The 13,108-nt window shown below is 44.4% G+C and overlaps 1 protein-coding gene across 2 annotated transcripts in view; it reads right to left on the bottom strand.

The window, feature by feature from the left end:
* Positions 1–13,108, bottom strand: part of GCN1 (GCN1 activator of EIF2AK4) — a 39,895-nt gene that overhangs the window by 16,477 nt on the left and 10,310 nt on the right. For both annotated transcript variants that reach the window (XM_071571764.1, XM_071571765.1), the window contains exons 17-34: positions 11,823–11,898; positions 11,494–11,653; positions 10,432–10,621; positions 10,191–10,315; positions 9,675–9,853; positions 9,436–9,529; positions 9,037–9,150; positions 8,651–8,849; positions 8,019–8,174; positions 5,563–5,744; positions 5,220–5,300; positions 4,608–4,751; positions 3,794–3,921; positions 3,424–3,613; positions 2,948–3,018; positions 2,028–2,193; positions 893–1,087; positions 456–702 (exon numbers count right to left, since the gene is read on the bottom strand). In XM_071571764.1, the coding sequence (XP_071427865.1) occupies positions 456–702; positions 893–1,087; positions 2,028–2,193; positions 2,948–3,018; positions 3,424–3,613; positions 3,794–3,921; positions 4,608–4,751; positions 5,220–5,300; positions 5,563–5,744; positions 8,019–8,174; positions 8,651–8,849; positions 9,037–9,150; positions 9,436–9,529; positions 9,675–9,853; positions 10,191–10,315; positions 10,432–10,621; positions 11,494–11,653; positions 11,823–11,898 (2,697 nt within the window). The remainder of the gene's footprint in view (positions 1–455; positions 703–892; positions 1,088–2,027; positions 2,194–2,947; positions 3,019–3,423; positions 3,614–3,793; positions 3,922–4,607; positions 4,752–5,219; positions 5,301–5,562; positions 5,745–8,018; positions 8,175–8,650; positions 8,850–9,036; positions 9,151–9,435; positions 9,530–9,674; positions 9,854–10,190; positions 10,316–10,431; positions 10,622–11,493; positions 11,654–11,822; positions 11,899–13,108) is intronic.

The raw sequence follows: 13,108 nt of genomic DNA, 5'->3' as shown, positions 1-13,108 counted from the left end.
AAAAACCAAAAAGCACAGTCAGAGGAAAATACAACTTCATTTAAGGAGAATGGAAAAAGAAGATAGTTTGCCAAATATTTGTAGAATTCCTCCAAAAGCACTCAATTCTCACAGCTGTAAGTCTCTTGCTTTCCTGCCCTTGTGGCTGTGCTGTAGTGAGGATTTGTGGCCTAAGAGAAGGAGCCCCCCCCAAGCAACACCTGCCTCTGAAAACAGGCACATGTGTATGGTCCAGGACCAGAAACCCTTCTCCCACCAGGATGTGAATAAAGCAATTTTAGGACACTATACACAATCAGTGTCCTCACAACAGACACTTCCCATTTCTTTCTCTTCAAGCTTTAGTAAAATGACTGTACCTAAACCAAGCACAGGGGCACAGGTGCTTCATCTGACCACAGTGGTGGTACACGAGAAACACTGAGTATCTGGAGGGAAAAGCTTTTGGCCCTCACCCTCCCGCCGGCGGAAGTTCTTCTTGTCCTGGATGGCATCGGTCAGTGTGGTCATCATCTCCTGCTGCTTGAGAGACAGGATGCCCAGGCCTTTGACCAGCCCTGCCAGCCCATACGCTGCGCCTTTGCGCTCAGCGTACTTGTCGGACTCCAAAAGCAGCTGCATCAGCTTCTGGATCATTCCTCCTGCATCCTCCTTAATGGCAGGCACCAGGGGCGGTAAGCAGCTTGCAACTGACTCTTGAACCTGTAAAACAATCCACCAGCCATCAGACCACAAAATATTCATCATTAACCTAAGCTCCCCCTAGACTGCACTCCCAAGGACACCTTCCTGTCACCAGAGCCATTTTTCATCTCTCTGACATCCCTAAAAGTATCCCAGGGTTAACCTGCCTCTCTGGGGAACCTGAGAACTCCTCCCAGAAGGCACCTACCTGCTGAGATGGGGTGGACAAGGCTGCTATCAGTTTGCCAACAATTGGTTTCACTTTAGGGTCACTCTTGTCCAGATGTTTTGCCAGTGACCCCATGAGAATGACCACACTTTGCCTGACAGCATCATAGCTGGCATCATTAGGAGCATTTTTCAGGAATTCTTCAAACACTGGCAAGAGAGAGTTAACATTGTCCTGAAAAACAAAACCACAGAACTTGCCACTAGAGTCCACTCAGAAAGAGATTTGCTATGCTCAGTGGACTTGTTTGTTCTTCTCTGAGCCAACAACTGAACAATCACACTGTATTTACAGTTCATTTCATGTGTCACATCACATAAAACCTTGTGCCATCCCAACAGGCAACAAATATTTCCCGCTAGAGAGTAGTTAGCTCTTCAAAATTAGATTCCCCAAGCCTGCCAACATGGTGTTCTGCCAGAAGCAATGCAAGCTCCCAGGCCTGAGCAGCAGTGCCTGCTCCTCTGCTTGCCCCATTTGCAAAGGGGCAGCAGAAACAGCAAACAAACTTCACACTGTTTTCCTAGGAAACAAAAGGAAAGAATGAGCGATAGGAAAATACCCAAATTGTCTTGGGCTAAACAGGAATACAGACATCTGTCCAGAGGTGACTGGGATGTATGAGGAAATCAGAAGCTGAGCAATTCACACCCTGCACACCTCCCTTATCTGACACTGGCAGGAAGAGGGATGGTCCTCAGTTCCCTCAAGGACTTGAGCTGTTTTCAGTTTAATTAAGCCAACAATCTGCAAGCTTTTATGTTATGCTTTGCAGGAAGCCTGAAAAGAAATTCTGATCTTCCCAGGATTAAAAGATTCAGGGTCTGATTTGACTTTATTACTCCAGTTTTATACCATTTTAACTCCAGCTGATACAGGGGTATTTCTTTTTTATAGCAATGATAGGGAAGAACCACACTTAGTCAATAATAACAGAACAACTCTGAACACACTAAAATTCCTAAATGAAAGTTTTCAGCTGTTATAAGTAACAGCAACTTCTAAGAAATCTGAAAAAAAAAAAAAAAGAAAAATTTCTGTGGGGTCCAAGACAGTATCTATATTTTTATGACATGTTTTTTCCACTGCTAGAGAAAGAAATGTTCAGACTTACTTTGCCATGAGTGTTGAGCGTTGAAAGAGCTGCATCTAACATGCACTTCCTGACCTCGGGACTGCGATCATTCAGAGCATCCGGCACAAAAAACTGGAAGAGGGGCTTCACCTGAGAACTGTCCAGATGCTCTGAGAGCTTGTTGAGAGCCAGAGCTATGCCACACCTGTGGAGATGGGGAGCCTGTAAGTTTACTGACTTTTCACAGAATTTGCCTGAGCTCACAATCACATTTGCTATCAGAAGTACATTACAGCAACTGAGAGACAACCATAATGAGAACAGAGAGCCTCAGAGTGTCCAGACTCTGTGTATTTCCTTACATAACCCCATGCTCCAGCCTCCCAAAAGGACAACAAGCCCTCAGCCGTAATAATGACTTTTATCTCGATTACACACTACAGATAGTTGAGCCAACTTAGACATCAGGATCACTTCATCTACTGCTGAAATACAGCAGCTTTGCAAGGTACATCAGACTGAGGGACAGATTAGCTCAAGACAAGCAGCAAACAAGATGATCTCCAATTAAACCTGTATTGTATACAAGTAAACAAAAAGTTAATTATCCAAACTGGAATGCATCCAGTTCATTAAGGCTTGCACTGCTACTCTTGAAACAATCAATGGCCCATACAGAGGTGAGAACATAGTAAGACAAAAATCACACAATCTAAGAGGCAAAGACTCTGTTCTTATCAGCACATAGAGAAGACAGCATCCAATATTTTGATGGAACTGAAAGCATTCCAGTTCTGCCTGCCCAGCCTGCTTGAGGCAGCCAAATATTCTCTACCAGAAGAACACATGAAACCAGCAAGTCAGTACAACTGCAAACAATTTGTACTTCTAAATAAAAATGAAAAAAATCTCATTTGGAGGCACAGGAAGTGATGAGATCAATCTGAAGATGACTGTACCTTGCTTCCCACTGGTCAGGCGGTGATTCAGATATCACTCGTCCCAAAGCATCCAAAACTGGAGGTGGTCTCTGGAAGGAGAAAAAATTTCATCAGAATGCCTTTTCCAGGGACAGGCGTGCTGAGGATGGACACTTTGCAGCCACACCTGCAAGGCCCTTTGCTAACACTGCACAGAGGGATGGTACCAGTAGCAGAAAAGCAGGGTAAAAAAATGAGAACAAGCACAGGCCCCAAATGACTTAAACTGACCCTGCCCTACCCCAGCCTTCCTGTATCACCTCAGGCACACCCTCCATCTGGACAGCGGTGCCATCACTGGCTGATGAGTTTCAAGAACTAAAGTCTGTGGCAAACACACCAACAGTGGGTTCAGTGCACATCCTCAAGAGAGGCAAAAGGAAAAGCAACTAACAAAAAATGTAAAGCAAAGCACAAACTGGTGCCTGACAACCTCTTAGGACAAGAGTACTTACATAGAGCTTCTCTTGGTAAATCTCTGTGAGTTTGCTCATGACCTCTGCTGCTTGCTTTCGGTACTGAGCTACAGCCCTGGAAAGGGCCTCAGCCCCTGCTTGCCTCACTGCCTCTTCGTGGTAGATGACATCTTTGATCAGCAGAGAACAGAGGTCAGGCTGCAGCTCCAGCCCCATGGACTCCCACAGCCTGCAGGGCACACAGAGAGGTGGCGGGTCACCCTTCAGCAAGAGAAGCCACTGCTACATGTGACACTGAGGTGACCCAGAGCTGCCCTCCAGCTGCAGGGGCAAAGCCCCGCAGTGCAGCTCCTCGAGGTGAGCACAGGAGAGGCCCCTTACATCCCAACCAGCCAAAAACAGCTCTCACCTCTCTGCCAGCTTCTGAATCTCATCTTCAACATCAAACTTTACCACCCAGAGGCGTCGCAGCAGGTTCAGTCCATTCTTCTCATCACTGTCCGGGGTTGGCAGAACCATTTGTAGCTCCATCAGTCCCTGAATTAGTGCACAGGAGAATCAGTGCAAGGATCTGATTTTTAGAAACAGATGCTTTAAAACACTTAAAACCTTTGCCAAGTCAAGCTCTCAGTGGTGGGAAGGGTCAAAATTGATGTTTGGTTGTGCCTTACACTGCCCATGCTGGTCAAGGACCTCCTATTGCTAATAGGTGAGCTGGTCAAACTCAAGAACAGTGCTCCATAAGCACCTTGCAGAGAGGCCCTGGTGACTATCTTTCTGCTTTTAAGAAGAGACAAGACAGCTCAGGTGAGAAGTTGGAATTTGTTTCATGGCAAAGAAAACCACCCACCCTTGGGTTTTTTCCTTCTATGTTCTCAGAAGTGACTAAGCCTGAGGTTTTCCAATAACAGGGCCTAATATAGACACAGCAATTTTTTGAGCTTCTCTCTTTAAGACTAAGCTCTATGCAACTGTAAATACAAGGTGTTAAGGTGTTATTACACCTGTTCTAAGAAAACAAAGGTATGGATAAACCCAGAGTACCCCTTTTCCAGATAAATCCAGTAGCAAGAGCATGACTTGGAGCATTACAGTTCAGACTGCCACCTCCTGCTGCCCGAAGACTGGCATCACAGCTGAAGCCTCCCTTCATCAGTGTTAGAGAACATTCACCTCCCAAAAAGTTAAGGAATTTGGTGTGCCCCTTAATGATTCCCACCTACCCTGAGAGCTGCATCCCGGACATTCATGCAGGGAGACTGCAGGGCCTGCAGGAGCACATCGATCTCCTCCTGCTCGGCGTAGGCACAGCCATCCCCCCCACTGCTGCTCGCACACAGCGCGGTCAGCGCCTCCGAAGCCAAAACCTGAAATGCCACGAGGCAGCATGAGAGATTCCACTATGGCTTGGACTGCTGCCAAAGCAAGAGCAGTGCAGGGGCTGAGTGCTATCACAGGAGGAGAAATTCCCAAAGAACAGTGACAAAACCAAGACAAGTTCAGTCCTACTCTTTGCTTTTTATTATTGACCTTTCTGCCATCTCATCCCTTAGGGCAAATCCTCAGAGGAGCCACTGCTGAACTTCTTCAGCAGAGCAAGGCCTTACAGAAGGACAAATGTGACCTGTGGAAGACTGAAGAATATGTTTGGTGCAATAAAACCCACAGGGAAAAAAATGCAGACATTTTATTCCAAGAATACCATAAACACAGGAGAAAATTGGGAATGTATCACCCACCAGCTTCAGAGACTTAAACTAGTTGAGTGCATTTCCCTCATTTAGATGCTGATGGAACTCAGGGAGAATCCTGGGGTTATAAAGCTGAGGACTCACCTGTAACCGTGGAGAACCCGTTCCTATCACCCTGGTCAGCAGAACCAGCATGTCCCTCCGGGGCAGCAACTCTGGGCCATTCTAAAAGATTGAGGGGAGAAAAGGTGGAGGGAAGATGAAAAGTCTTATGTCTTGTGCCTCCTAAGTACCTTGCTTGTATATGGCATTTTTTATAAAATCACAACCAAAACCTGGGGCTGGACAGGTACCAAAACCTGCGACATGAAACAATCTTACATTGTTAACTTTAACTTGTAGAATTAATCTGCTTTGTTCAGTTTACAAATCAGCTGTTTTATCCCAAGGCTGATCTGAACAACTGCTGGATCCCCACAGCTCTCACCTCATCCACCAGCAAGGCCTGGCCATTTCCTGATGATCTCAGCTGAGCATGGACCGTAAGGATCTGCAGAATCTTGACCAGGAACTCCTCCTTGTCTTCGCTGTCATGAGGTGTCTCAGTCATAACCGTCTTCAGGAGAGGAAAGACTAAGGAAAATGCTGGAGCTGATAATGGAGCAGCACCTGTGCAAAGCAAAAACAACCCTGTGAGCAGAGCTGATCCCCCCTGGCTTTGTCTGTAACACTGACTGGTACAAAATGTACCCCTGGGTAGCCCATAATGGGTATGGCCAAGCTTCAGCCTCATGCACAAACATGCTGAGTGACCCCAGGTACTGCCATGGCCCTGCTCCATCAGTGACTTCTGGCATTTCAGTGCTGGCTTAAGGGTAGGACTTGATGTTCTTAGAGATCTTTTCCATCCTAAATGATTCTGCTATTCTGCCTGGCTTCCATTGAAGTCACATTATGATTCCAAATTACTTCCAGTACCTCAAGAGTGCAAAAATACACTCTGTAAATGAAATAAAAACAATTCAATGGATTAAAATAGACAGGCAAAATTGAGGTTTTGTCTATCCTGGAAATAGTTGCAGGCAGCAGGGGATGAGACATAAAATCAGATCCATTACACAACCAAAGCTGAAATAAAATATCTTATTTTAGTCACTTCTAAAGATTATTTGGCCCAAAGCAAGGGTATATTTCCTTTAAACACTTCCTACCAAACCAGCTACCCTGTCATTCCAGTCTTCAGCTGGATCCTTGAGAATGAGGTCCTTCTAATTCTAGTGCAAGTCTCAACTCCCCTCCTCTCCTTGAAAAATTAAAGGGTTTGGTTTCCTATTGTTAAAGATTTTGCTCCTTCCTTCTTACAGGGCCTTGGTTATAGGATATAACAAATGCTCCTTCCAGTCCTTCAGTTAGTACAGTTAAAATTCACATATCAGATGTCTGGTTTTATTTCTACATCCTATCTGTGCTGACAGAGAAAGCCCAAGTTTAAATTTCCAAGATGCAGATGAAGAGCACTGCAGATACAATACTGCAGTATTAGTCAGCTTATGTAGGGCACAGATACTGCAAAAGTAGTTCAAGGGAGAAATATTAAATCCCAAACACACTGTGAGCTCCTATTTAACATTCAGTAAACCCCCTCCATTTCTGATGTGGGATTTTTTCTCTCTGTTTGCTCAGGATGTTTGCTTTTACACTTGTTTCTTTTTTAATTATTGGCCAGACATTTCTACACTTCCACCACTATCCCTTTACATGTAGCAGGAGACAGAAAGCTTTTTCAGAGAAGATAAATGTTCTGTTTATACAGTAGCTGGTACTGACCAACATGAAGCAGATTACAAAATGTATCTTGGCTTTTCAGCAATGAATGATAAATTTAATCATCCACATTACAAGCAGGTAGGGTCTCTCTTAGGTCAGCCTAAGAAATTAACCACTACTAAATCCTACCACACAACTACATACCAAAGAACTTTGAAAATGAGGAAAAATCAATTGGGAATATACCATGACTTGTCCAACAAAGTGCTATGGAAACTACTCCCTTTCTGTTTTGCAGGAGTGGAAAATAAGAATTGGATATTAATTTAATTAAGCACTGTAAGAAATCTTGAGGATTGAAAATACTTCCATTGTTTTCTGGAAATAAGCCTGAAAAATTGATTTAAATGTTAATGAACTTACTATGGCAAAAAATTGCACAGTAGAAGCACTGAATTATCACTGAGATATTAAGCACTGAAGTGCTGTTCAACATGGTCAGCTGCCACTGCTCAGCTGTGACAATGACAAGTGCCACAGTCATACCTCTGCACCCCACTGTGAAGTGGATTCTGGAAGTGATCTGGATTAAAACTATCTTCATGGATAAAAGAAAAAAATTAAGAAAAAAGGGTTTATTTTAGCTCGGATTATATTCTTTCACTGTAAAAATATTGGTAGTTGCTTTCATGTTACAGAGTGGAAAGAACTGCTCCTTCTACAGCCATGCCAGAATAAAATATTCATGAATTGCAGCACTACACAGCAAACAAGTAGAGGCCACAGGCACTTCACTGCTCAGATCACAGATAACAAGCAATTATTTTGTCTTTCCGCTTAGTCTCACTGAATCCCTCATGCTAAGTGGTGTTGAAAGGTAGGAGCTGTCCTTGGCAAAGATGAGCCTTAATTTCACTGCTATTATTTCTGTATGAACCATTTTAAGAAAAAATACTGTTATTTCCTTTCTACACTTATTACAGTTGTAACATCACTTCTACTACTACCAGCACAAAAAAGAACCCTTAAGGTTTATCACATCTATGAAGAGTTATCCAATTAAAAAAAAAATGAAGTCTCACAAAAGTATTACACAAACTTTGAAAACTCAACCAGTTTACAGCTATTGGAGGGGAGGGCAGTGTCAGCAGGATGTACCATACCCAGCATCCTCACCTGGCTCCCCCTTGCCGGTCCGGCTGGGAATGGTGTGGGCGTGCAGCAAGCTGACAACTCTGCTCAGAGCCGTGGGCAGCTCCTCCTGGCACCAGGACTCATCCAACTCACATTCTGGCTTCATCAGGCGCAAGGTCACGTGGCTCACTAAAATACCTGGAATGAAAGAATAAACCCATGAGAGGACTAAACCCAAACATTTCTCAAGAGGAAAATCTCCAGGAGCACAGACCCAAGAATTACAATTAAACCCAGGGCAACAGCCCAGGTTGCAGGGAGGCCCAGAGGGGAAGCCCAGCCCCAGGGCTGGCAGGGAACAGCTCTCCTCCAATGTGAGTTACACTCACACCCTTCAAACTCTGCAGAGGGCAGATGGTCCCACAGCGACCAACAGCTTCTCACAGCTGGTCACAGTGACCAGACCACTCCTTGTCTTTGGTCCCAGTCCTATCCAGAAGTAATATCTCTGGGAAATCACAGTCATCTCCCCCAGCACTGTTGCAGGTAGTTTTTCCTCTTGGCTTTCTATGGTATTGAAATGGTTGTGATCTTACTTGTAAGAGCAAGAATTTTCACTGCCCCGCCAAAAAAATAATGCACCTTGCCCTTAAATAGCAACTGCACATACTAACCAAAGGTTTTCAGTCGAGCAGGCATGACACAGGAAGCTAAGGAAAGGAAGAGTTTCTTAATCCTTGGAGCAGCCAAAGGAGATCGAAAAAGTGGCAAGAAGGAACTGATGAGACCAGGGATGTACTGAGTGAGACCAGGAGGCTTTTTCTTTATAACAGTGTCCAGGAGTCCCAGAGCTGTTTCCAGCTCATGATCGAGCTGTAAGACAAATCAAAAGGTAACCATAAAAAAACTCCATCAGGAAAAAAATGGGTTGTTAAATCTAACTTCTGATAAAAGAAGAAGTGATTACCAAATATTCTCTATGCTACACCATTTTCCGTTTATCAAAATTACTTGAGTCATGGTAGCTGCAGAGGTGGCAAAAAAAACAATAAAAACTCACCTCCTTCAGCCGTTTTCTTATCTGAGCCTCCCTTTCCAGCTGTGCATGCATCAGCTCCTTCTGCTTGCTTGTCAGCTGCACCTCATCCTTTATTCCTTTCTTCTTCTTTATCTCCTGCAGTAGAGAGCCATGGGCATTCTTAAGCTACAGTTATTAACACCAGCTCTTCAAATAGGTGAAGAAGAAAGTTGGACACATTGAGGTTTTTTGCAGTTTACTTTTTAAAAAGTACCAAAATATGTTTCCAAGTGTACCCCTCTTGAGTAAAGACAAACTGGATATCAGTGAGTTAACAACACTTCGATGTCCCACTAGCAGCATAATGTAAGTTCTCCCACATTTAAGTTGCTCACAAATTACTTGGTATGAGCCTGTTTTTTTCTGTTCCCATCAGCTCACCTCCTTCAGTTCCAGCTCAATGATTTGTTCCTTGAAGGAATAAGCTTTGTTCTCCCTCTTCATGTTAGCCTTCTTCATACTATCCTGTTGAGCGCTTAGAAGGAAAAGTATTGGAAAGAATCAGCACTGATCCAGGCACAAAATCCAGGAACTCCTGTCCAGTAAGAGCATCACCCACTGGCAAGATGCCAGCAATGATCAATCCCCAGGTGCACAGAGACAAGAAATTAAAGCCTTACCTCTGTATTATAGATTTGTCATACAGTTCTCCCTCGGGTGTCTTCATGATGGCAAATTCCTCTCGAGTGACCTGGCACAGAGCTGGATTCTCCAGGGATGCTGAGATAGTGCTGATGAGCTGTGGGAGCACTCTACCAGGTGAAAGCAGAGAGAGAGAGCCCACTGCATTCATAGATGACTGTCAGGGAATGAGGGAAAAAACACAATCAGTATTCCTTAAAATTGTCTCCAGGAAGTATACCCTACTGAGCCAGCCCCCATTATGTTCCAATCCCCAATTCCTTGTTCAGTGGGTACTTGAATCTTATCTAAAATTCTACTCAGTTGCTGGTACATTCTTTCCCCCTTAAATCCCAGCTCCTTTTCTCCACAGACTTCTCTTTGGACCTGCCTTTTCCACACCTTTTAGACAGATTTCCTTCCTTACAGACCAGTCAGTACTGAACTCCTCCAGAAAACTCTCCTGTTCCAAGGTATCTCCCAAAACTAACACAAGGAAAGCAGGAATTGACCACCTGATTCTCCGGAGCATAGGCAGTGATCCTGGGTAAGATGTCGTTCAGGTGTTTGGTAATGAAGTCTTTGGGATCTATCTTCATCTTGATGAGGAGGGCTGGCCAAAGTCCAGGCTGCACTGCCACTGGAAAGAAGAATAAATGAGAAAAATCAACACAAAGCAGGTTGCTGATACAGTGAAACAAAAAGGCACAATAAAACCCCACACACTGGCCATGAGGGTCTTATCCCTGCACTTACCTACAGATGGATGATGGCTCAGCAGCAGCATCTCCAGGGCCAGCTTCTCTGGCTCAAAGGAATCCACATCAAGCCCTGCCACGCTTGAGATGACACAGAGCGCCTCGAGAAGCACTCGGGGGGGAATGTACGTCCTTCCCAGCTCCGACAGCTCTCCCGACTCCATCACTAGGACCTCCTGAGGCAGAACCTTCATGGACAACAACAAACCTTCCTGAGCCCCAAGCACATTTCCCACAGTAACACCACACTGAATGCCAACAGTCACTGTCCTGTCAGTGACAAACACCTGAAGTTCTCAAAGGAAAGGAATAAAGGATCCCAGCAAAACTGGAGCACAGAGATGACAGTGACAGAAAGATTAGGCATAGAGGACTATAGTCAGTTTGGCAAGATGGGGTAAAATAAAACTGAAATGATCACTTCTGGCAAAGAAGACTTTGGAAAAGGTTGAGCCAGCTGGCTGGGAACAGTATGCCCAACTTCTGCAGTCTAATTTTACCCAGTATCTTTTCAAAAATACTTTGTTCAGGCTGTATCTGTTACATGGAAAGATTATTTATCGAGTCCCAGTCTTGCTACCTAATTAGTGCAACTTAATCTATTACACAACCTAACTTGGTGCTGCCCTAGGAGCAAGCCCAATAATACAGCACTCTTATTTTTTATAATAGTTGCTACTACAGTATTTATATTATATTTGTCTTAAACAGGCAGCCTGAGCCATAAGCCAGGGCCAAAGAACCAGGCTATAGAGAAAGGAATGAGACCCTTAGTCTTCCATCCAGCAGGGATTAAATTTGCCTCAAATACCAGAAGGACATGGAAATCTACAGCTTTCTCCACAAATAATTTTGAGTAGTATGTCTTTTTCGGATATGTAGGGCAGACTAGGCACACCACAGACACTGATACTGCAATGTGCAGTAATCCAGTAACAAATGGCATTCTAGGAGATCATCTGGAGCTGAATCATCTTCACATCAGGCTTTAGGTCAAAGCTAACAGCAAATGCATGGCAGGGAGGTGACTGGGCAGAGACCAGGCTTCTTGGCTACTCACCTTATGAGAACTGAGAACCACTTTGAGCTCCTCCAAGAGCCCATAGGCCAGCTTGTAACCCCCCAGAGAGGACAGGAGCTTCTTAACTGTTTGGTGGGCCTGTCTCCGAACGTGCCAGGTCCGACTCAGCAGGACGGCAACAAGGGCACGGTGATACTGCCTGAAAACAGAGAGCACTCAGGTTTAGCCAGGGAGGAAGCTCTGCAAACAACCGCACACAAAAGCACCAAGAGCTCCACACTCAGTGCCAGGGCCCATGCCCACCCTCCCCACTGCCCCACTCTGGGATCAGACATGGCCTGGGGGCAGCGAGTGCTCTCTCTACGTACTGAACTTTGCTTTCAGGCAGCCGCTGGGCATGATCCAAGAGCAGGCGCTCTGTCAGCTGCAGCACCGTACACATGGCTGTGGGAAAAGACAAATATTTGAAATTGCATGGAACTTCATAAGGAAGCAGATTTTTTTTTACCTGAAAACAAACAAACAGCAAGCAGGATGCAGTAAAATAGCTCCCCAAACTGAGGGTCTACATAATCTCCTCAGTGAAGCCAGAGACAAATCCATCTCAGGTGTGCCAAGACTGGGATCACAGCCATGAGTTCACAGAAATGTTGCTAGCTGGATCCCAGCACAATTTTCCTGACCACTGTGTGTGACCTATTTTGGTTTCAGTTGAGAGAGCAAAGCAAATGATAAACACACACTCACTGCATCAGTGCTTTAGTTCCTGAGCCCTGCCCAAACAGCTTCAGTGAAACAGAATGAGGACTGAGTGTCAGCTGGGCCCTTCGGTTTGTGAGGAAGGTTCAACCATGCCAGGAAAGCAGGAGAAGCCCTGAGGCACAGCGTGGGTTATAACCCACCAAGCACAGTACAGGGGACATCTGACACCCAAGGCATCCTGACTGGGGCATGCCAAGGATGTCACAGCTGGGAGGCTTTGCCTAAATCAGCAATTACAAACCACAACAGTGTTTACTCTCAGCATTAGTTCTTGGCTCTGACATCCCAAGGGACCATATAACGTTTACCAAATCACACTTAGGAGGGAAATGAATGGATATACACACATCCTTCAGGAAAGAGGGACTGCAGGAAGCAAAGAAGAAATTGTATCTGCCATTTAGAAAACTTTACCTGTTGCACCTTTGTACAAAAGATAAAGAATTCATTTCAGAGAAATGATTAATTAATGCTTTTTCAAAAATTCCAGTTTACAATGTAGGTAATCAGCAATGTTTTCTGTTGGGGACATTCCATTAATTGTTGTTAAATTGATCTTTAAACACAAGATATCAAAACAGAGGATAGAGACACCAATTTATAGCCAAATTCATTTCTGTTATTACTCTTCCCCCAGTTTCTTAAGATTTTCATCTACATATTTCCTTCTCCAGCCTTATTTTACTTCCTCCTATTTTATTCCAAATTTTAGGCTTTTCCATATCACTCAGATTGGCTGCAACTCTTTCCTTACAAAGGAGAACACCACTCAGACACATTTTGTATTGGAAATATTTCTACAGAATATACAAACATGGAATGATCCATGTGTGATAACTCAGGTTCATCAATTGATTCATTGTCAAGCTTACACTACAACTGGTCTAGGTGT

This window comes from Pithys albifrons, chromosome 17, assembly GCF_047495875.1.
Source record: "Pithys albifrons albifrons isolate INPA30051 chromosome 17, PitAlb_v1, whole genome shotgun sequence".
Taxonomy (NCBI): Eukaryota; Metazoa; Chordata; class Aves; order Passeriformes; family Thamnophilidae; genus Pithys; species Pithys albifrons.
The sequence above is the reverse complement of the archived record's forward strand: the minus strand, read 5'-3'. Positions and strand labels throughout refer to the sequence as shown.